The sequence below is a fragment of the Saimiri boliviensis genome, chromosome 6 (assembly GCF_048565385.1).
Source record: "Saimiri boliviensis isolate mSaiBol1 chromosome 6, mSaiBol1.pri, whole genome shotgun sequence".
NCBI lineage: Eukaryota > Metazoa > Chordata > Mammalia > Primates > Cebidae > Saimiri > Saimiri boliviensis.
The window spans coordinates 72,711,064-72,732,301 of NC_133454.1; the positions used below are offsets into that span (position 1 = coordinate 72,711,064).

Here is a 21,238-nt window from a genome sequence, read left to right on the forward strand (position 1 = left end):
AAACTTTTAGCAAGAATGCATTCAGTCTTTCACCATTAAGTATGAAGTTAGCAGTAGGGTTCTTGTAGATGCTCTTTATCATGTTAAAGAAGTTTCTTCTGTTTCTATTTTGTTTGCTAATAGAATGGATGTTGGATCTTGTCAAAGGGTTCTTTTTCAGTCTGCTAATATGGTTTAATTGCACTGATGATTTTTCAAATATTAAACCAGCTTCACATTCCTGGTAAACCCCACTGGGCTCATGATATACTGTCTTTTCTGTATATTGATTGGAATTGGTTTGTTAGGACTCTGATAAGCATGCTTGCATCTCCATTGATTTTCCTTGTAATGTTCTTGTCTGGTTTTGTTATAATGCTTGTCTCCAAATACTTGAAAAGTACCCTCTCCTTTTCAAGTTTCTGGAAGCCTTGTATAGAATAGTATGGAGTTTTTCTTCCTGAAATGTTTGGTAGAATTCACCAGAGCTGTTGTCTGGTCCTGGCGTTTTCTTTTGGAAGTTTTTTAAAAAACAGTTTCCATTTCTTTAGTAGATACAGAGTTTTCAAGGTTATTCTTCTTGAGTGAACTTTGATAATTTTAAGGAATTTGTCCATTTCTTCTAAGTTGTCAGATTTATTGACACAAAATTGTTTGTAATATTCCTTTATCCTTTGATTATCTGGAAAATTAGTAGTGATAACACCTCTGTCATTCCTGATACTGGTTGTGTCTCCTCTCTTCCAGTCATTCTGCTAGAGATTTATTAATTAGATGGATCTCTATGCAGAATCAGCTTTTGATTTTATTGATTTTTCCCTCTTGTTTTTCCCTTTTCTATTTTCTTGATTTCTGTTCAGAATTTTATTATTTCCTTTCTTTTGTTCAATTTGGATTTAATTTTCTCCTTTCTAATTTGTAAGGTAGAAACTGAGGTCATTGACTTGAGACTTCTTCTTTTTGAATATTGTCATTAAGTGCTAAACATTTTGTAAGTATTGCTTTAGGTCCATTGCACAAATTCTGATATATTGTGCTATCATTTTTATCCAGTTCAAAATATTGTCTGAAAAAAAATTTTTTTTTTCAGACAGATTCTTGCTCTGTCACCCAGGCTAGAGTACAGTGACGCAATCTCTGCTGATGGCAGCCTCCTCCTTCCAGGTGATTCTCATGCCTCAGCCTCCCAGCACCACCATGCCCAGCTAATTTTTGTATTTTTAGTAGAGATGGGGGTCTCACTATGTTGCCAGGCTGGTCGCAAACTCCTGAGCTCAAGTGATTCACCCACCTCAGCCTCCCAAAGTGCTAGGATTATAGGAGATTTTTCCAGATAACTTTTTGTTATTTGTTTCTAGTTTATTTCCATTGTAGTCAAATAACATACTTGAATCCTTTTAAATTTTTTGTTACCCAGTATAATGTATATCTTGGTAAATGTTATATGTGTTCTTTAAAAAAAAAAAAGAATGTATATTTGGCTGTTGTTAGGGGTTACATTCTATAAATGTCAATTAAGTCAAGTTGATTGATAGTATTGTTCTAGCCTTCTGTATCAGGGGTCTCCAACCCCCAGGCCACAGACCTTTACCACATAGCAAGAGGTGAGTGGTCAGAGAGGGAGCATTACTGCTTCAGCTCTGCCTCCTGTCAGATCAGCAGCAGCATTAGATTCTCATAGGAGCACAAACCCTATTGTGAAGTGCACATGTAAGGGATCTAGGTTGCACCTTCCTTATAAGAATCTAATACCTGATGATCTGAGATAGAACAGTTTCATCCTGAAACCTTCCCTCACGGTGCCCTGAGGATCCAGTCCTTGGAAAAATTGTCTTCCATGAAACTGGTTCCTGGTGCCAATTGGGGACTGCTGTTCTGTATCCTTACTAATCTTAATACTCTACCAGATGCCCTGTACCTTATGAGGTTTTTACTCTTTTAGGAGGGAGCAGGAGTTACTCTCAGACCTATGAGAGCTCTAAGGATTATTTTTTAAAATCCTTTTTAGAGCTTCTAGCCCTGGCCTTGGGTAGTTCGTTCACATACGTGTACTGACCAATATTCAGCCAAAGTCTTGAGGAGGTCCCTCTGCAGATTTCCTGAGTACTGTGCATATCCCCCCTTATCTGTGGGGGATACATTTTTTTAAAACGGGGTCTCACTCTGTTACCCAGGCTGGAGTGCAATGGTGTAATCTCGGCTCACTGCAACCTCTGCCTCCTGGGTGCAAGAAATTCTCCTGCCTCACCCTCTCGAGTAGCTGAGATTACAGGTGCCCATCACCATGCCCAGCTAATTTATTTATTTTTAGTAAAGACGGGTTTTCACCAGGTTGGCTAGGCTGGTTTCAAACTCCTGACCTTAGGTGATCCATCCACCTCGGCCCCCAAAAGTGTTGGGATTACAGGCGTGAGCCACCACTCCTGGCATTTCAAGACCTCCAGTGCATGCCTGAAATTGCAGATAGTACCGAACCCTATACATACTGTTTTTCCCTATACATGTGTATCTATCATAAAGTTAATTTATAAATGAGGCACAGTAGGAAATTACCAACACTGGTAATAAAATAGAATACCTAACAATATGCCAGCAGCACTACTTTGGCGCTTTGGGGCCAGTATTAAGTAAAATAAGGGCTACTTGAACACAAACACTGTGATATGGTGACTGTCAATCAAAATAACTCAGATGGCCACTAAATGACTAATGGGCAAGTAGCTTATACAACTTGCATATACTTGATTCACATCTGGGGAGACAGAGTGAAACACTGTAAGATTTAATCAGGGTACTCAGAATGGCACACAATTTAAAACTTAGGGATAGTTTATTTCTGGAATTTTCTGTTTAATGTTTTCAGACTGTGGTTGACTGGGTAACTGGCACCATGGAAAGCCAAAGCATGGATAAGGGGAGACTACTGTATCCCACAACCTGAGCTCTCTCCACTTTGGCTTTACTGAATTCCCAGTTTTATTTCCTGTTCAGGGAGATCACCATCGTCTGCCTGAATTTCTTCTCCTTATGTCTTAGCCTAGAAACTTTCTTCATACAGAACGTTTTGGGAATTGTTTGTTTCCCATCCCCAAGGTATCCCTCTTTTTCATGAGTGATGCCCAGTGTCTTGAAAACGATTCTTCCATATATTTTAAACAGTTTTTTTGTTGTTTCTGACAGGAGTTTAAATCTGATCCCTGATACTCCATCTTGCCTGGAAACACAAATCCATTTTCCTGATTATTTTTAACATCATCTTTTTCTTAACTTTTATTTTAAGATCAGCAATATAATCACAGGTTTGTTATATAGGTAAACTTGTGTCATGGGGGGGGTTATACAGATTATTTTATCACCCAGTTATTAAGCCTCGTACCCATTAGTTATTTTTCCTAATCCTCTCCCTCCTTCCACCCTCCACCCTCCAAAAGGCCCCAGTGTGTGTTGAACCCCTCTATGTGTCCATGTGCTCTCATCATTTAGCTTCTACTTGGAAGTGAGAACATCTGGTGCTTGGTCTTCTGTTCTTGTGTTAGTTTGCTAAGGATAATGGCCTCCGGCTCCATTCATGTCCCTGCCAAGGACATTATCTCATTTGTTTTTGTGGCTACATAGTATTTCATGATCAATATCTACTACATTTTCTTTATCTAGTCTACCATTGATGGGCATTTAGGTGGATAGTGCTTCAGTGAACATACATATGGCATGTGTCTTTATAATAGAATGATTTATATTCCTTTGGTTAACATCATCTTTATCATCTTTATAACCTACTTGTGTTGTATTTTGAGTAATGTCCGCTGTGATCATTTCCCTGTCCAATGGAGTTGAGAGGTTCTAATAGTAAATATTGAGGAGCTGCCTTCCTCTTTATTAGATATTACCAGATTCTTTATCTGGATTCTCCCTCACAAAAACAAAAGCTAATGCTTTATTAAGTACCTCCTATGCACCAAACATGTGTTAGGGGTTTTAAATATTTTACTTCATTTAATCTTTATGCTAACTCTGTGAAGAAGTAATTGTCTTCATTAGAGAGATGAGGTCATTGAAACGGAGGAGTTAAATAATTTGCCCAAGGTCGCACAACAAGTAAGTGGCATAGTCAACATTCAAACCCAGGTTAGCCAGATCCCAAGACCCTGCTTTCTACTTCATGATTGCGTCATGATCATGACCCCCTCAGAGGTTATTTTGCTGAGTACAAGAAGATGGCTGCCAAAGCCAACTCAAAAAGATTATCTTACCTGCCTTTGCAATAAGCATTTTACAACATCTAAGACAGGAAAAATGTTAGTATAGCTAGAAAGAATAGTTTCGATTGAAGTTCTGTCAAGTGACAGGAAGAAAAGGAGATGAGAGAACAGTCCTTAAGCGACAGAGGAAGCACATGATTTTAGAAATGCTGGGTCAAGAAAACAATGTAACAATTCGGTTAAGAGAGTGGAAGAGGAAACAGGAAGAAATTATTCTGAGTTGACATGCTTTGGAAAGCAGCTAGAGCAATGCAGAAGCATATGACAGTGACCCCTATTGCTGGCACTGCAGCCTTTTTATTGCCTTCCATGGGAATCCAAAAATCAATTCCAAATAAAGGAGGAAAAAAGGAATGTTTAGTGTCAACCAGGTTGCCAAGATAAAATGTTTTGGATTGATTCCCAGTGCCAAAGCACAGTACACGTATATTTTTGGAAACTTGTTCTACCCACATTTTTATAAACATATGGGTGTTTTGTTTTGATTTTTGTAATACCCACTGTTTTTTAAAATGCCTGTAACCTTTCCTAGAATATGAAGGCAGTATCTTCTAAGTATATATAAGTATGTTTAAAGTTAATTTTATGGCAATATCTAGCATGATTCTTTTTTGTGGCACAGTGCCCTGTTGGAAAACATTAGAATCGTTAAGTCTATGATTCTGACTATTCTGCTCATAACTATTGAGTGACAAAAGACTCAATATGATGTGAGACTGTTTTGCTACTGACCTGACAATAGATGAATAATTTCTAAGACATAGCACAGGATTTCCTCACTCAGCTATGGAGAATTTTCAGTAAAGTTATCAATGAGAATATTTCAGCATATTTGAAATGGTGGCAACAAATGTGTCAGGAAAAATGTATAATTTATTCTTCTGGAACTCTCCACAATTCGGTAGAATTTTTCCCTTTTACTTTTAGTTGACACATAATTGTACATGTTTATGAGAAATAGAGGGACATTTTGATACATGTATACAGTGCTATAGAATTTTATTAGGGAAACAGTGGGTAAGAGGAGAGTCCATCTTAAAACTTCAGTGGTGATTACTCAAGAGAAAGCCCTTTAATTCATGAATAAGTAGAACTTAACAGCTAGGCAGCGTGTGCTTTTGGACTCATTGCATCCCAGGAAGTCTCCCCCGATTCCTCTCCAGTGGCCTCTTCCACATTCCCAGGGCCATGCACTTGGCCCCTCCTTGTAGTATCCTTTGCTCTAGGTTGTGAACCACTGGAAGGAGACACTGTGTTCTTCCTTTTCTGTCCGTCAAAGAGGCTAGCATAGTTTTCATACAGTAGATATTTTATACGTTAATTAATTAATTTAATGGCTCTCCTATGAAGGCCAGTCCTGCCTGTTCATTCTTTGTAACCTTAAATGCATAAACATTGGCACCTTTGTATGTTTGAATATGGGAAAAAGCCAAATAAGTGCTTGTGAAAAAGCCAAATAAGAAACAAATCTTAGAAGCTGTTTTGTTTTTTCTTTATTAGGTTATTAATTTAAAAAGTAAAACATGCTCATTCTACTAGTTCCAAGAGTATAGATGTATATAAAAAGCAAGTCAGGGCGAACATGGCGCTGCGAGTGGTGCGGAGTGTGCGGGCCGTGCTCCGCAACCTGCACGTCATCCCATCACCCATCACGTCCTGCCTGCCAAGGCCCTCACAGCTGGGGGTGGGCACCGTCTGGACACTGCACACGGGACCCATTCTGCCCTCGGTGCATAATTTCACAGAGCAACATGAATGGATAACAAGAGAAAATGATACTGGAACAGTGGGAATCAGCAATTTTGCACAGGAAGCGTTGGGAAATGTTGTTTACTGTAGTCTGCCTGAAGTTGGGACAAAACTGAACAAACAAGATGATTTTGGTGCTTTGGAAAGTGTGAAAGCTGCTAGTGAACTCTATTCTCCTTTATCAGGAGAAGTAACTGAAATTAATGAACCTCTTGCAGAAAATCCAGGACTTGTAAACAAATGTTGTTATGAAGATGGTTGGCTGATCAAGATGACACTGAGTAACCCTTCAGAACTAGATGAACTTATGAGTGAAGAAGCATATGAGAAATATATAACATCTATTGAGGAGTGAAAATGGAACCCCTAAATAAACTAGTATGAAATAACACCAAAAATTAAATAAATAAATAAAAAGCAAGTCAGTCATTTCCTCTGTTCTCCAGTCTTTATTCTTCTCATTCTGCCTTCCCCTGTCAGATATGTATGCTCATATAAATATTATTTATATTTGCTATATCACAGACAGTGCTCTAGCTAAATGCCTGCGGATCTAATTCATTTTTCACACTCAATAACATTTTCATTAATAGACGTCTTTTAGCTATGATGGGTAATATACCTTGAAACTGGGTTGAAAAATTACTTTCCTTCTGAATTACTTTCAGAAGAGAGTGTGCCTTTCATGTTTGTTCATCTGTGTGCGGTAAAATATAAAATATGCCAATTTACCATTTTAAGTAAGTTTAGTAGCATTAAGTATATTCACATCGTTGTGGAACCATCCCCACCATCCATCTCCAGAACTGTTTTTTTTGTCGGGGGGGAGACAGAGTCTTACTCTGTCACCTAATCTGGAGTACAGTGTCACAATCTTGGCTCACTGCAACCTCTGCCTCCTTGGTTCAAGTGATTCTCCTGCCTCAGCCTTCCAAACAGCTGGGATTACAGGCACCTGCCACCACGCCCAGCTAATTTTTGTATTTTTAGTAGACACAGGGTTTCACCATGTTGGCCAGGCTGGTCTCGAACTCCTGACCTCAGGTGATCCACCTGCCTCAGCCTCCCAAAGTGCTGGATTACAGATGTGAGCCACTGTACCTGGCTCATCTCCAGGACTCTTTTCATCTAGCAGAGAAGTAAAATTCTCTGCCCATTAAGCAATAACTCTGTATAACCCAGCCCCTGACGATCACCATTCTGCTTTCTGTCTCTATGAATTTGGCTAGGTACCTCATATAAGTGGAATCAGAATATTTTATCCTTTTGTGACTGGCTTATTCCACTTAGCATAATGGCCTCAAAGATCACTCATGTTCTATGTAGCATGTGTCAGAATTTCCCTCCTTTTTAAAACTGAATAAACTGGGCATGGTGGCGTGTGCCTGTATTCACAGCTACTTGGGGGTGGGGTGGGGGAGGGCAGCTAAGGTAGGAGGATCCCTTGCATCCAGGAGTTCGAGGCTGCAGTGAGCTGATTGCACCATTGCACTCCAGCTTGGGCAACAGAGTGAGACCCTCTCTAACCAGACAGACAGACAGACAGATAGATAGTACATAGTAGTCAGATAGATAGACAGATAGATAGATAGACAGACAAACAGACAGACAGACAGATAGATAGATAGATAGATAGATAGATAGATAGATAGATAGATAGAGACTCGGGATGGATGGATGGATGGATGGGCAGGCAGGCAATAATATTCCATTGTATGTATGTACCACATTTTTATTTGGTTTGTGGTATATACATACATGTTATTTGTTCATTCATCTATCAGTGGACACTTGAGTTGCTTCTACCTTTGTGAATAACGTGGCTATGAACACTGGTTTACAAATATCTGTTCAAGTCTGTGCTTTCAGTTCTTTTGGGTATATACCTAAAATGGCATTGCTGAATTATGTAGTAATTCTGTGTTTAATTTATTGAAGAAACACCTCACTGTTTTTTCATAGCAGCTGTACCATTTTACATTTCTACTAGCAGTGTATAAAGGTTCCAGTTTTTCCACATCCTTGTCGACACTTGTTTTTTTCTGTTTTTTTTTTTTAATATAATAGTAACCTAATAGGTATGAAATGGTATCTCATTGTGCTTTTGAATTGCATTTCCCTAATAATTAGTGATGTTGATCATATTTTCATGTGCTTATTGGCTGTTTATATATCTTCTTTGGAAAGATATCTTTTCAGATATTTTGTCCATTTTTAGTTGGGTTAATTGTTTGTTGTGGTGGTTCAGTTTTAGGCATTCTTTATATATTCTGGATATTAGTCCTTTTTAAGTTCCATGATTTGCAAATACCTTATCCCATTCTGTGAGTTGCCTTTTCACTCTATTGTCCTTTGATGACTTCATGTTTTTTTATTTTGATAAGGTTCAGTTTATTGTTTTTTTCTTTTATCGCCTATGCTTTTGGTATCATATTTTAAAAATCATTGCCAAATCCAGTGACATAAAGTTTTTTTCCATACGTTTTCTTTTAAAGTTTTATAGTTTTAGTTCTTCTGTTTAGGTCTTTGATCAATTTAATTTTTTTCTGTGTATGGTATAAGGTAAGATTTCAACTTCATTCTTTTACATGTGGGTATCCAATTTTTCTAGCAACATTTATTGAAAAACTGTCCTTTCTTCCACTGAATGGTCTTGGTGTCCTTGTTGAAAATCATTTAGTCATGTATGTGAAGGTTTATTTCTGAGCTTTCTAGTCTCGAACTCATTTTTTAAACAACGTTTAAGTGCAAGGGTACATGTACATGTTTATTATATAGATAAACTTGTGTCATGGGGGTGGGTTTATTGTACAAATTGTTTCATTACCCAGGTACTAAGCCTTGTACCCAGTAGTTATTTTTTCTGATCCTCTCCCTCCTCCCACCATCTGCCTTCAAGTAGGCCCCAGGGTCTGTTGTTGCTTCTTTGTGTCCATGAGTGCTCATCATTTAGCTCCCACTTATTAGCGAGAACATGTGATATTTGGTTTTCTGTTCCTGCATTATTTACTAAGGATAATGGCCTCCAGCTCTATCCATGTTCCTGCAGAAGACATCATTCTTTTTGTGGCTGCATAGTATTTCATGGTGTATATGTGCCACATTTTCTTTATTCAACTTGTCATTGATGGGTATTTAGGTTGATTCCATGTCTTTGCTATTGCTATTGTAAATAGTGTTGTAATGAACATACACATGCATTTTTTTTTTTTTTGGAGACAGTCTCACTCTGTTACCCAGGCTGGAGTGCATTGTCACAATTTGACTCACTGCAGCTTCCACCTCCCAGGTTCAAGCAATTCTTGTGCCTCAGCCTCCTAAATAGCTGGAATTACAGTCACATACTACCACACCTGGCTAATTTTTGTGTTTTTAGTGGAGACATGGTTTCACCATGTTGCCAGGCTGGTCTCGAACTACTGACCTGAAGTGATCCACCCACCTCAGCCTTCTAAACTGCTGGGATTACAGGCATGAGTCACCACCCCCGGTCCATGTGTCTTTATGGTAGAATGACTTTTGACTTTGTAAATAGTAGTCATTCTCAGCCAGGCATGATGGCTCACTCCTGTAATCACAGCACTTCAGGAGGCCAAGGTGGGAGGATCACCTGAGCCCAGGAATTAAAGACTAGCCTAAGCAACATGGTGAAACCCCATCTCTACCAAAAAAAAAAAAAAAAAATTAGCCAGGTGTGGTGGTGCATATAGTTCCATCTATTCGGGAGGCTGAGGCAGGAAGATTACTTGAGCCTAGGAGGTCGACACTGCAATGAACCGTGATTATGTCACTGCACTCCAGCCTGGGTAACAGAGCAAGACCCTATCTCAAAAAAAAAAAAAAAAAAAAAAAAAGCCACTTTGACTGGTGTGAGATAGTATCTCATTGTGGTTTTGATCTGCATTTCTCTAATGATATAGAGCATTTTTTCACATATTTGGCAAACTTTATTTTTTATGAGTGTTACTAATCTATAATATAGATATATCAGAATGCATTGAAACATTCTCCTGTTGATTGTGTCCAGGCTTTGTTACTACAGGCAGTGTTGCAGTAAACATCTTAAAATATATAGTCTTATAACTTGGTGCTTTTATTTTCCCATGATGCATTCATAAAAGTAGAATTGCTAGATCAAGTGGTATGTTTAGTTTTTAATTTCAGTAGGCATGTTATTTTTTCAAAAGGATGTATGAATTCACATTTCTATCAGCCATAAATAATCCTCTTCTCCACCTCCTTTGTAGCACTTAGCAACCTTTTTTTTTTTTTTTGAGACAGAGTCACACTCTGTCACCCCAGCTGGAGTGCAGTAGCGCAATCTTAGCTCACTGTAGCCTCCACCTCCTGGATTCAAGCAATTCTCCTGCCTCAGCCTTTCAAGTAGTTGGGACTCCAGGCATGTACCACCATGCCTGGCTACATGTTTTTCTTTCTATTTTTAGTAGAGATGGGGTTTCGCCATGTTGTCCAGGCGAGGCCTCAAACTTTTTTAATATGATCAGTTAAAATTTAGAGGCCTTTTTCAGTCAGTACTTAACAGTGAAAAGTGAAAGGATACTCATAAATATTTCTTACGTATTTGGCAGAAACATCCCTCTTGATTTAAAAAAAAAAAAAAAAATTTCTGTCGCTGGGCGCAGTGGCTTATGCATGTAATCCCAGCTTAGGAGGCCGAAGTGGGTGGATCACAAGGTCAGGAGATCAAGACCATCCTGGCCAACATGGTGAAACCCCATCTCTATTTAAAATCCAAAAATTAGCTGGGTTTGGGGGCATGTGCCTGTAATCCCAGCTACTCAGGAGGCTGAGGCAGGAGAATCACTTGAACGCAGGAGGTGGAGGTTGCAGTAAGCCAAGATCTGGCCACTACACTCCAGCCTGGTGACAGAGCTAGACTCGGTCTTAAAAAAAAAAAAAGAAAAAAAAAAATCTATCCTAGGCCTGGTGCAGTGGCTCACGCCTGCAATCCCAGCATGTTGGGAGGCCGAAGCGGGTGGATCACTTGAGGCCAGGAGTTCAAGACCAGCCGGGTCAACATGGTGAAACTCCATCTCTACTAAAAATACAAAAAAAAATTAGCTAGGTGTGGTAGTAGGCACCTGTAATCCCAGCTACTTGGGAGGCTGAGGCACTTAGAATCACTTGAACCTGGGAGGCAGAAGTTGCTCCAGCCTGGATGACAGAGCGAGACTTTGTCTTAAAAAAAAAAAAAGTCTTTAAAAAAAAAACAAAAAAAAACAACTCTGTTTTCTCATAACATGAAAAATGTAAGTGCAAAAGATAGTCATTTTTATGTAGAGTTAAAAGGCAAATTAACATTTTGAAACTATCAGATTTTAAGCGTTTTTCCTGCTTTCAGCCATTTTATTGAAGTAAGGAAACTAGCCATTGGTTTCTAATTTTTCTTAGCTTAATGCAGATACTGAAAGAGAAGAAGGAGAAGAGTTTGAAGATAACATGGATGTTTTCGATGACAGCAGTTCCAGCCCTTCTGGCACCTTAAGAAGTTATCCACTCACCTGCAAAGTTGTTTATTCTTACAAGGTTTGTATTTCTCCAACATATTGTTATTAAATTCTGATTAACTGTGAGGATACACATGACTGTATCCATCCAGTCTCTCAAGCTGTACTTAGCATAAAATTGTTACTAGGTTAACATTGCTATTAGGTTAACAACATAACAGAATGGTGATGAGTTTAGCCTCTGACTTGGCGTGTTTCACTTGCTACTCCCTCTGCCTAGAACACTTTTTTACCCCTAAATCTCAGTTGGTTGCCCCTTGCTACTCATTGAAGCTCAGCTCAAACAGTGCCTCCTAAAATCACCCATAACCACCTAAATAAATAACCAACTCCTCAGTCACGACTTGTTATCCCATGGCCTCTTTTATTTATTATATAGCATTTCTGCCCAGCCACACTTACTCTTATTTATTTTCATATTTCTTTGACACTCCACTAAAGGTCCATGAAGGCAAAAATTTTGTCTGTGTATGTGTACCTTGTCTGCTTGTCTTCAGCCCCAAGGATGATGGCCAGCCATAGTGGGTCATCAGTAAATAATTGTGGGATGAATACATGAATGTTGGAAGAGAGGCGTGAATGCATAAATCTTCTCTTGCCCCTGTTCTGGTGGAGGCATGCGTCAGAGGGGGCAATGCAGAAGGCTATCAGAAAGGGAAGGCCTGGAGAGAAGCCACCTATCATGCACTGGACAGATTCACTCCTACCGTCACATCCCCGTGTAGCCAAAAGGTGGCAGTATTCACTCCTCAATTATCAGTGATTCCCAGACAGGTTTTGAGTTTAACATCCTCTCATTTTATATTTAAATTCATACTTCTTGTTCATTAAAAGTGTTAGCATTTTTTTCCCAATATAAATTGTTTTGATAATCTTTTGAAAATTTAAAATCATCTCAGATACTTGGAAAGGTATTACAGGATATTATAAAACTAGCGTTGGAATTGTTTCCTGTTACCACCTCCCATTATTATATTTACTTGAACATCCCAGAACTAAAATTTAAGGTCCTTAAATAGAGAGATTCCTAAGTGTCCAAGTGATTTTAAACTGTCAACATTCATTTAACATTCTCTCTGTTGGCATATCCCAGGCACTTCCCTGCATTAGACTGTGAACATCTATTTAGCCAGTTAATCATTGAATAAACATATAGAGTGCCCAATATGTTATATATCTGGGGGATGCCAAAATGAACGTGACATTATCTCTCCCTTCTAGGAATGGACAGTCTAGGAAGGGATATGTATTAAACTGGAAAAGTAGAACAAGTGTGAAAAAATTTATAGTAAAGGTAGAGCCACTAACTCTACCTGTGATCATTGGGAGAAATTTTATGAGATGGCATCTAAATTGGGTCATGAGATTTAAGACCTTTCTGGATGCAGTGAGAAGGTAGGGAAAGAGCCTTCTAAGCAAAGAGAACAGCAGGTATAGAGACAGAGTGTGATGAGAGTGTGGGGTGTTCAAGAAGTGTCAAATTCAGTGGAGCATCCTCAGGAGAACAGAGGAGCTGTGCATAAAGGTGTTTGTTACCAGATAGTAAAGGGCCTTGTGTACCAGACTTAGAGGTTTGGTTTTTATCTTGGCTGGGAAGATCCTTAGATGGCCTGAAATAAGATTGGACTTGTGAGAAGGTAACCTGGTCATGGAATAGATATTCTAGAGGATAGATTAGAATAGAGAAGGACTGACTGTAAGTCTAATCATAATTCGTATAGTCCAGACCAGAAAGGAGGCCTTGAATAATCTGGTGAGAACAAAGAAAGCTATATTTAATGGTTAGAGTTGGCCATGCACACTAGCTCACACTTGTAATCCCAGCACTTTGGGAGACCAAGGTGGGTAGATCACTGAGGTTAGGAGTTTGAGACTGGCCTGACCAACACAGTGAAACCCTGTCTCTACTAAAAATACAAAAACTAGGTGGGTATGGTGGTGAGCACCTGTAATCTCAGCTACTAGGGATGCTGAGGCCGGAGAATCGCTTGAACCCAAGAGGTTGCAGCTAGCCAAGATTGTGCCATTGCACTCCAGCCTGGGTGACAAAGCAAGACTCTATCTCAAAAAAAAAAAAAAAAAAAGTTAGTCAAAAGCCTTAAGAATGTTATTAACTTTTGACCCTATTAGCATCCATCCTAAGGAAATAAATCATAATATAGAAAAATGTTTTAAATACAAAAATGTCCTTTCATGTAGTACTGCTTTATAATATATGGCACTTCTGCCAGCCAAACTTAATCTTAGTTTTCATATTTCTTTGTCTAACTCCCCACTAAAGGTCCATGAAGGGAGAAATTTTGTCTTTGTATGTTTATCTCATCTGTGTGTCTTCGGCCCCTAGGACAATGCCGAGCACATAGTAGGTCATCAGTAAATAATTGTGGAATGAATACTTGAATAATAGAAAGAAGGCATGAACAAATGAATCTTTCCCTTGCCTTCATTCTGACAGAGACATCAATGAGGATAACAGATCTCATGACTGGGTGTGGTGGCTCATGCCTGTAATCTCAACATTTTGGGAAGCCAAAGTGGGAAGATCACTTGAAGCCAGGAGTTTAAGACCAGCCTGGGCAATAAAGCAAAACCTGGTCTCTACAAAAAAATTTTAAAAAGTAGCTGGGTATGGTGGCACATGCCTATAGTCCTAGCTATTCAGGAGGCTGAGGCAGGAGGATCACTGGAGCCCAGGAAATTGAGAGTGCAGTGAGCCATGATTACACCATTGCATTCCAGCCTGGGTGACAGAGTGAGACCCTGCCTCTAAAAAATAAATTTAAAAAAATTAAATTTGGCAGTCGAATGAGAATAATTAAATGTCTAATTCATATATTATAGCCATAACATATAATATGAAGATTATTGAAATTTATATTAGAGTTTTTCCATCAGGCTGGGTGGATCACCTGAGGTTGGGAGTTTGAGACCAGCCTGACCAACATAGAGAAACCCTGTCTCTACTAAAAATACAAAAATTACCTGGGCATAGTGGCACATGCCTGTGATCCCAACTATTTGAGAGGCTGAGGCAGGAGAATCACTTGAACCTGGGAGGCAGAGGTTGCAGTGACATGAGATCACACCATTGCACTCCAGCCTGGGCAACAAAAGTGAAACACTGTCTCAAAAAAAGAAAAGAGAGTTTTTCTATATAAGAAGAAATCCTTATGTCCTAATATCAAATTAAAAGGTAGGATACCAAATTGTATGTACCATGATATCTCAGTTATGCATATTTTCCAGCTTTTTTACAATGAATGTGTATGATATGATCAGGAAAAGCATATTGTATTAAAAGAAATACAGGAAATTTGCAGAGATATTGTCAACTCCAGCTGTCACTGGATACCAGGACTTAAGGAGACAGTATAAGAGCATGTGTGTATTTAATAACCATTTATTGCTCACTTACTGTCTTTAGTTGGGGTGAGAAGAAATATGTCGCTATCTAATTAAGTGTTTCTACTAGGAAGCTCACTAGAGCATCATGGTAGTCAGTGTTACTGGTACACTCAGAGCCTTTTAAGAACAAAAGGAGGAGCAACTTACTCATCATGGGTAGTCTGGGAAAACATACATTCCGTCTCAAATCAAAATTAATCGTAACTACTATTTATTTATTTATTTGTAATCTCTTCAATAACCCTATGAGGAAGATATTATCAGACACCCCATTCATTAAACAAATAGTGCTTGAACACCTCCTATGTATCAGTGCTGTGGGCTTTTCTAGGCTCTGGGATATAGCATTGATCAAAAAAGACAAAAATCTCTGCCCTTATAGAGCTTATATTCTAGTAGGAAAAAAGAAAACTGAGGTTCAAAAACATCTTAGGTCTCTTGCCCATAAAAACATACTGAAGCTGGACTTAAACCCACAGTAATCTAAGTCCATTCATCAGATAGGAAAGAGGGAACAGAGCCTGCTGGACAGAACAACTGATAAAAGCACAGAGGCAAGGAAGAACATGGTATGCTCAGAGAACAGGAGTGTGTGCAGGGGCCAAAGCGTCAAGAGGCCCACAGAGACCAAACTCTGCAGGGTCTTGATTGCCATGCAACGGACTTGACCTTGTAAGGTGAAAGAATTGGTTATCACTGCGTTGGGATGGGATCATCAAGCTAATGTCTGCTTACATTGGACAACTAGCACTGCAGTGTTGAAAAACACGCACGGACCTCCATGCCCTTTTTTTTTTTTTTTTTTTTTTTTTTGAGACAGTGTCTCACTCCGTTGCCCAAGCTGGAGTACAGTGGCATGATCTTGGTTCACTCTAACCTCTGCCTCCCTGTTCAAGTGATCCTCCCACCTCAGCCTCAGCCTAGAAGATGGAATTACAGGCACACACCACCACACCTAGCTAATTTTTTTGCAGTTTTTCATAGAGACAGGGTTTCTCCATGTTGCCCAGGCTGGTCTCAAACTCCTGGCCTCAAGTGATCCACCTGCCTCACCCTCCCAAATGCTTGGATTACAGGCATGAGCCACCTCATGCAGCCTCTCCATAGCTTTTTATAAGGGCAGCAGTATATTTAAAAGTGTATTACCTCCCCTGGTTTGCTGTCACACACATTAATGTCTGGTTGTGTTGATACCTTTTAGGTCTTGCTGTGGAAAACATTTTTATTACAAATGTGTCTTTTGCTACCATATTCAAGGCATAGTATGGTTTCAGAGTAGTGTAGCAATTCCACTGGAAAAGCTATCAAGAGTAAATAAGTGGGTTTTTTCCCTCAAATTTTGAGATAAGAAGTAATTTAAAATCTGGCCTTGGTGTATTCTGTGACTAGTTAGCCATCTTCAATATTATTTTTCTGTCTCAGGGAGCTAATGACAACATCCAGAATCTGGGTATTGATGAAATGTTTTAATGTTCATAAAATCAGAAATGAATCTTGAAAATGACCCCTTTTTTGCCTTATTTTCTTTGTGTAACTTGGAGTTAATTTTACGCTTTGAGATTGTGAGATTTGAAAAGCTTTATGATCTTAGGTGATGGTTTTAACTGATCGTGGGTCTTGGGGAAAGCTTTTAATACTATTTTTTAGAGAGCCAGAAGGCAGCAGCCCCTGCCTATCACACATGACAGGGAAGGCTCTTAGGAATCAAAGCCACACGGACTTTCCAGCCCCTCTGTGGAGCTTCAGAGAGTTTTCTCGCAGATTTGGCATCTCAAGGGCAACATGTGGGTGGCTGATGCTGGTGGACTGCTGGTGGACTGCTGCTGTCAGGGATAATGAAACCATTACAGTTAGCAGCTTGTGCAGTAGAACACAAGTGGATCAGCCCAGTCTCCACAGTTAAGTTGGAGCATAAAAAATCCAAACCATGACTGATCTCAATCATTTCCTTTCCTACAATTTTCTTCTTTTGGCCACTGCTTTACAGTGATTCCAGATCGGTCCTAGACACTGCACCCACAATCAACAAATTCATGTACATAGTTCTTTGCATTTTCACTGCATGCTTGTCCATGACTCTGGTAGCAGTTCCAATTCAGTGCCTTCTCCTTTGCCTTTGCTTCCCAAATCATCACAGTTCTATGCTTTTTCATCCCACATTGACTCTCACATCATCCAGAGAATGGCAGGATTGTCACTTTAAAGAAATGAATGCATCAAGTTGAATAGTTTGATACAGAAGCTGGAGTTGGAACCCGGATCCTCTGCTTCCAGGAAGTGTTCTTTTTTGTTTGTTTGTTCAGAGACAGGGTATCGCTCTGTTGCCCAGGCTGGAGTGCAGTGGCATGCTCATGGCTCACTGCAGCCTCAACCTCTCAGGCTCAAGCGATCCTCCCACCTCAGCTTCCCGAGTAGTAGCTGGGGCTACAGGCACGTTCCACTATGCCTAATTTTATTTATTTATTTATTGGTAGAGATGGGATCTCGCTATGTTGCCCAGGCTCACGTTCTGTTCACTGAAACTCATTGCCTCTTGAGGATTCAGTTACTTCAGTTTTTGTTACGGTTTTGTTTAGTTTTTTAAAGTAAAACTTCACTTCATTATGATAGTTTTACAGCATTTAAATTTTTATGTTCAACATGTTTCTCAAAATCATTTCAATATTTTGATCCCCAGTTTTTGTCATGATCAGCTCACATCTGCTCCTTATCTAACCTTTTTAATTTTGTCCATGACCATCCTACATTGCAGGCTTCTCAACCAGATGAGTTGACCATTGAGGAACATGAGGTGTTAGAAGTGATTGAAGATGGAGATATGGAAGACTGGGTAAAGGTATATTCCTTTGCTCATATCACCCCTTCTTGTGACATTTTTAGGAGTTTGTTTTGGTCTTTGTTGTGCCCTGCCTGAATTGTGTGTGTAAACTTGTTTTGTCACATGTCTTTTACCCAGGCTCGAAATAAAGTTGGCCAAGTGGGTTATGTGCCAGAAAAGTACCTACAGTTTCCCACCTCGAACAGCCTCCTGAGCATGCTGCAGTCCCTGGCTGCTTTGGACAGTCGGTCACACACGTCCAGCAATTCCACAGAAGCAGAACTCGTTTCAGGCAGCCTCAACGGAGATGCCAGTGGTAAAGACTGAAACAAGGCACTCTTTATTTGGTCATATTTGACCTAAAAGCACAACTTTGCTCCTATCCAATAATATGCTTCCCTTTATTTGGTCACATTTGTCCTGTAGAGTAGAACCCTAAAGTTGATCATCAGTGAGTAAAAACATTACAACTTTAATCCTATTCTGTACGATGCTCTTTTAGTTGTCATATGAGTATAGGGGTGGTTGCAGAAGCAACCAGCTGTCAGTTATCTTACCAGATTTGTCTTTCTCTTGCTCCCTAGTCTGTTTTGTGAAAGCACTTTATGATTACGAGGGCCAGACAGATGATGAGTTATCTTTTCCTGAGGGAGCAATAATCCGTATCTTGAACAAAGAAAACCAAGATGACGATGGCTTCTGGGAAGGGGAATTCAATGGGCGGATTGGAGTTTTTCCATCGGTGCTAGTGGAAGAACTTTCAGCCTCAGAAAATGGTGACTCTCCATGGATGAGAGAGATTCAGGTACATGAGAGGGGAAACAGCTGAATTTAAAGATGTTTAAAGAAAATTCCTCCCAAGCAGTCTATGGATCCACACAAAAGTGGGCTGCAGTCTCTGCCTTACCCTCACTGATCCTTGGTTGCCAGTGTCTGCAAAACTGCATTTGAGAAACCAGAGACTTGTCAGTCAGTCCCTTGTGGAATATGGCCATCCTCCCACACCTCCATCTTCCCACATTCTTGTCCTTGAGTCGGTTAACCAAAATGCCAAATTATATGTGACATACCAAAGCTCATTTTGGTGGAGAGAAAGAAACAAACTAAAGAGGGAAGGCATTGCTCTGTGGTTAATTTATGTAGTAAAACTCTTAGCTGGCTCTCTCTCTTCCTCACTGTCAGAGCCTCCCTGCCTCACCCAGGTCCTGCCAATCTATTTCAGAGAATTAATGAGCCTGCTAGAGCTCCCATTTCCCCACTCAAGTGGCCCTAGACTTAGTTCGTCACAGAGAAACAGCCTTTAAAGGAAACCCCTAATTCAGAGTTTAGTTTTTCGCCCTCAGGCGTCTATCACTGCATGCCAGATAGGTAGAGGAAGAAGGAACGTGTTTGCTGATCTTGTTTGCATGGTGATTGTGACCCCTTAGCTTAACATGCATAAAACCTGTTTTGTGCTAGGTATTTTATCTTCACCCAAAAAAATCCAACTTGTCCCTTTTGTTGTTGTTGTTCTTTGCTAAATTTACTGAATTGACTAATTTGGTGCATTTTCAGTAGAACCCTAGAGAGTGACTTCACTTGATAACTGTTTAAGATAAACTAAAATCAGTAATGTGATGAGATCTGTAAGAGGAAAAAGTGAAGTGCAATGCAGAATTGGGGCTTGGGGTGGTTAATAATGCTCATTTGCTTCTAATGAGGTTGACAAGTTTCAGTAGTCAGCTTTGCTTCAGAGAAAAAGGATATGTGCAGAGCAGTCAGAGAAGCAGCCAGGCTCTCCTTCCTGGACTTGAGCACCCGGTAACCTCTCTTCCCTTTGCTGCAGATCTCTCCTTCCCCCAAGCCACACGCCTCCCTGCCTCCACTGCCATTGTACGACCAGCCTCCCAGCAGCCCCTACCCCAGCCCAGATAAGAGGAGCTCCCTGTACTTTCCCCGGTCTCCTTCAGCAAACGGTAAGGGTTTCCTGGGCATGGGTCTAAATGCATTTTCACTTCAGAAATCTACATGTTTGCCTGAAAGACAAACAAAACTGCATTCATTTTTTTTCTTTTTTTCTTTTGGAGACAGGGTCTCACTCTGTCACCCAAGCTGGTGTTCAGTGGCATGATCACAGCTCACAGCAACCTAATTCCTGAGCTCAAGTGATCCTCCCGCCTCAGCCTCCCAAGTAGCTAGGAATACAGGCATGCACCACCAGACACAACTAATTTTTGTATTTTTTGTGGAGACAGGGTATTATTCTGTGACCTAGGCTGGAATGCAGTGGCGGGGTCATAGCTCACTGCAGTCTTAAACTCCTGGCCTCAAGTGATCCTCCCACCTCAGTATCCCAAAGTGCTGGGATTACAGGTTTGAGCTACCATGCAGGCCTTGCATTAGCATTTTCATTGCTCAACAGCTCAAGTAAAATGAGCTTCTTTGGTTTTCTCGCTTAGAAAACAGCCTTCATGCTGAGTCACCAGGATTCTCACAGGCATCAAGGCACACTCCTGAGACCTCATATGGCAAACTACGACCTGTAAGTCTCCTATCTCACAGGATTATAGATTACATAGTTCTTCCAAATTGAAAGTAAGGAATTAATGTTTCCTCATTGCCTACATGTGTTTACTGACTGCCAAACAAGGATGAACTGGGTTTGGGAAGGTAAAAAGACCTATTGAAAAGGAAGGCCATAGAAATCAACTCATCTTGGAACATTTAATCTACACTGGAACTTTTTTCATTGAGCCATGGTGAGATTGCAAGATGACTATGAAAGTGTATTTAGATTAGAACAGGCTTTATGAGCATTAAAGCGGGCTAATTGTGAAACACTTTTTTTAGTAAGCATTTAATTTTCCAGGCCTCTGTTTGCCTCTTTGACGAATATTGAGATGAAATAATAAGCTAACTTCATGGCCTCAAAGAACGTCTATTCTCAGGGTGAACATATTCTTGCAAAGTCACCTCTACTCACCCTTCACCCTACTGTCGTCTGCATTCCACCCATCACTGCACTCCAAGGTCACAACTTTCACATTGGTAATTCATTTGGATACTTTGCAATTTTATTTTCCTTGGCCTATTAGCTTTTATACCATTCCTTTACCATTGGCTTCCTTTGGCTTCATTCATTCAGTAGATGTGTATTGAGTGCCTTGTTAAGGACTTGAGTCTTTATCCCAAATGAGATAGGAAGCCATTGTAAGGTGGTAAGCTGGACAGTGTTGTGGCTGGTGCATTTTTAAAGCATGGCTATGGCAGTTAAGTGGAGGATGGATGGAGGTGGCAGAAAGGACATAGGGAGCTATTATGAGGCTGGAGCAGCATCCAAGATTGAGGTGTTAGCAGTGTAGACTGGTGGGTAAGAGTGGGAACGGAGAGCAGTGGACTGATGTGCTTCTCCACATTTGCCTCATTTGCTTTCTTCCTCTCTGGTCCTACCTTTCTGTGGCTTGCAGCCTGGCTTCCACTCATCTCTGCTGATTCTTCTCGTGGTTCTGTCCCTGGGCCGC

At 40.1% G+C, this 21,238-nt stretch overlaps 2 protein-coding genes and 1 pseudogene across 7 annotated transcripts in view; 2 read left to right on the forward strand and 1 right to left on the reverse strand.

Annotated features, from left to right (window-relative positions):
• FCHSD2 (FCH and double SH3 domains 2) overlaps nt 1–21,238 on the forward strand; it is a 299,879-nt gene that overhangs the window by 275,212 nt on the left and 3,429 nt on the right. For all 4 annotated transcript variants that reach the window (XM_003923427.4, XM_074400964.1, XM_074400966.1 and 1 more), the window contains 6 exons: nt 11,400–11,534; nt 17,673–17,756; nt 17,877–18,054; nt 18,323–18,543; nt 19,564–19,693; nt 20,177–20,259. In XM_003923427.4, the coding sequence (XP_003923476.1) occupies nt 11,400–11,534; nt 17,673–17,756; nt 17,877–18,054; nt 18,323–18,543; nt 19,564–19,693; nt 20,177–20,259 (831 nt within the window). The remainder of the gene's footprint in view (nt 1–11,399; nt 11,535–17,672; nt 17,757–17,876; nt 18,055–18,322; nt 18,544–19,563; nt 19,694–20,176; nt 20,260–21,238) is intronic.
• LOC101031538 (glycine cleavage system H protein, mitochondrial pseudogene) lies at nt 845–6,342 on the forward strand (annotated as a pseudogene).
• The window catches only part of ATG16L2 (autophagy related 16 like 2), a 41,074-nt gene continuing 25,552 nt past the window's right edge, over nt 5,717–21,238 (reverse strand). For all 3 annotated transcript variants that reach the window (XM_010334302.3, XM_010334301.3, XM_074400967.1), the window contains one exon: nt 5,717–18,679. In XM_010334302.3, coding sequence (XP_010332604.1) covers nt 18,580–18,679 — 100 coding nt within the window. In that variant the 3' untranslated portion in view covers nt 5,717–18,579. The remainder of the gene's footprint in view (nt 18,680–21,238) is intronic.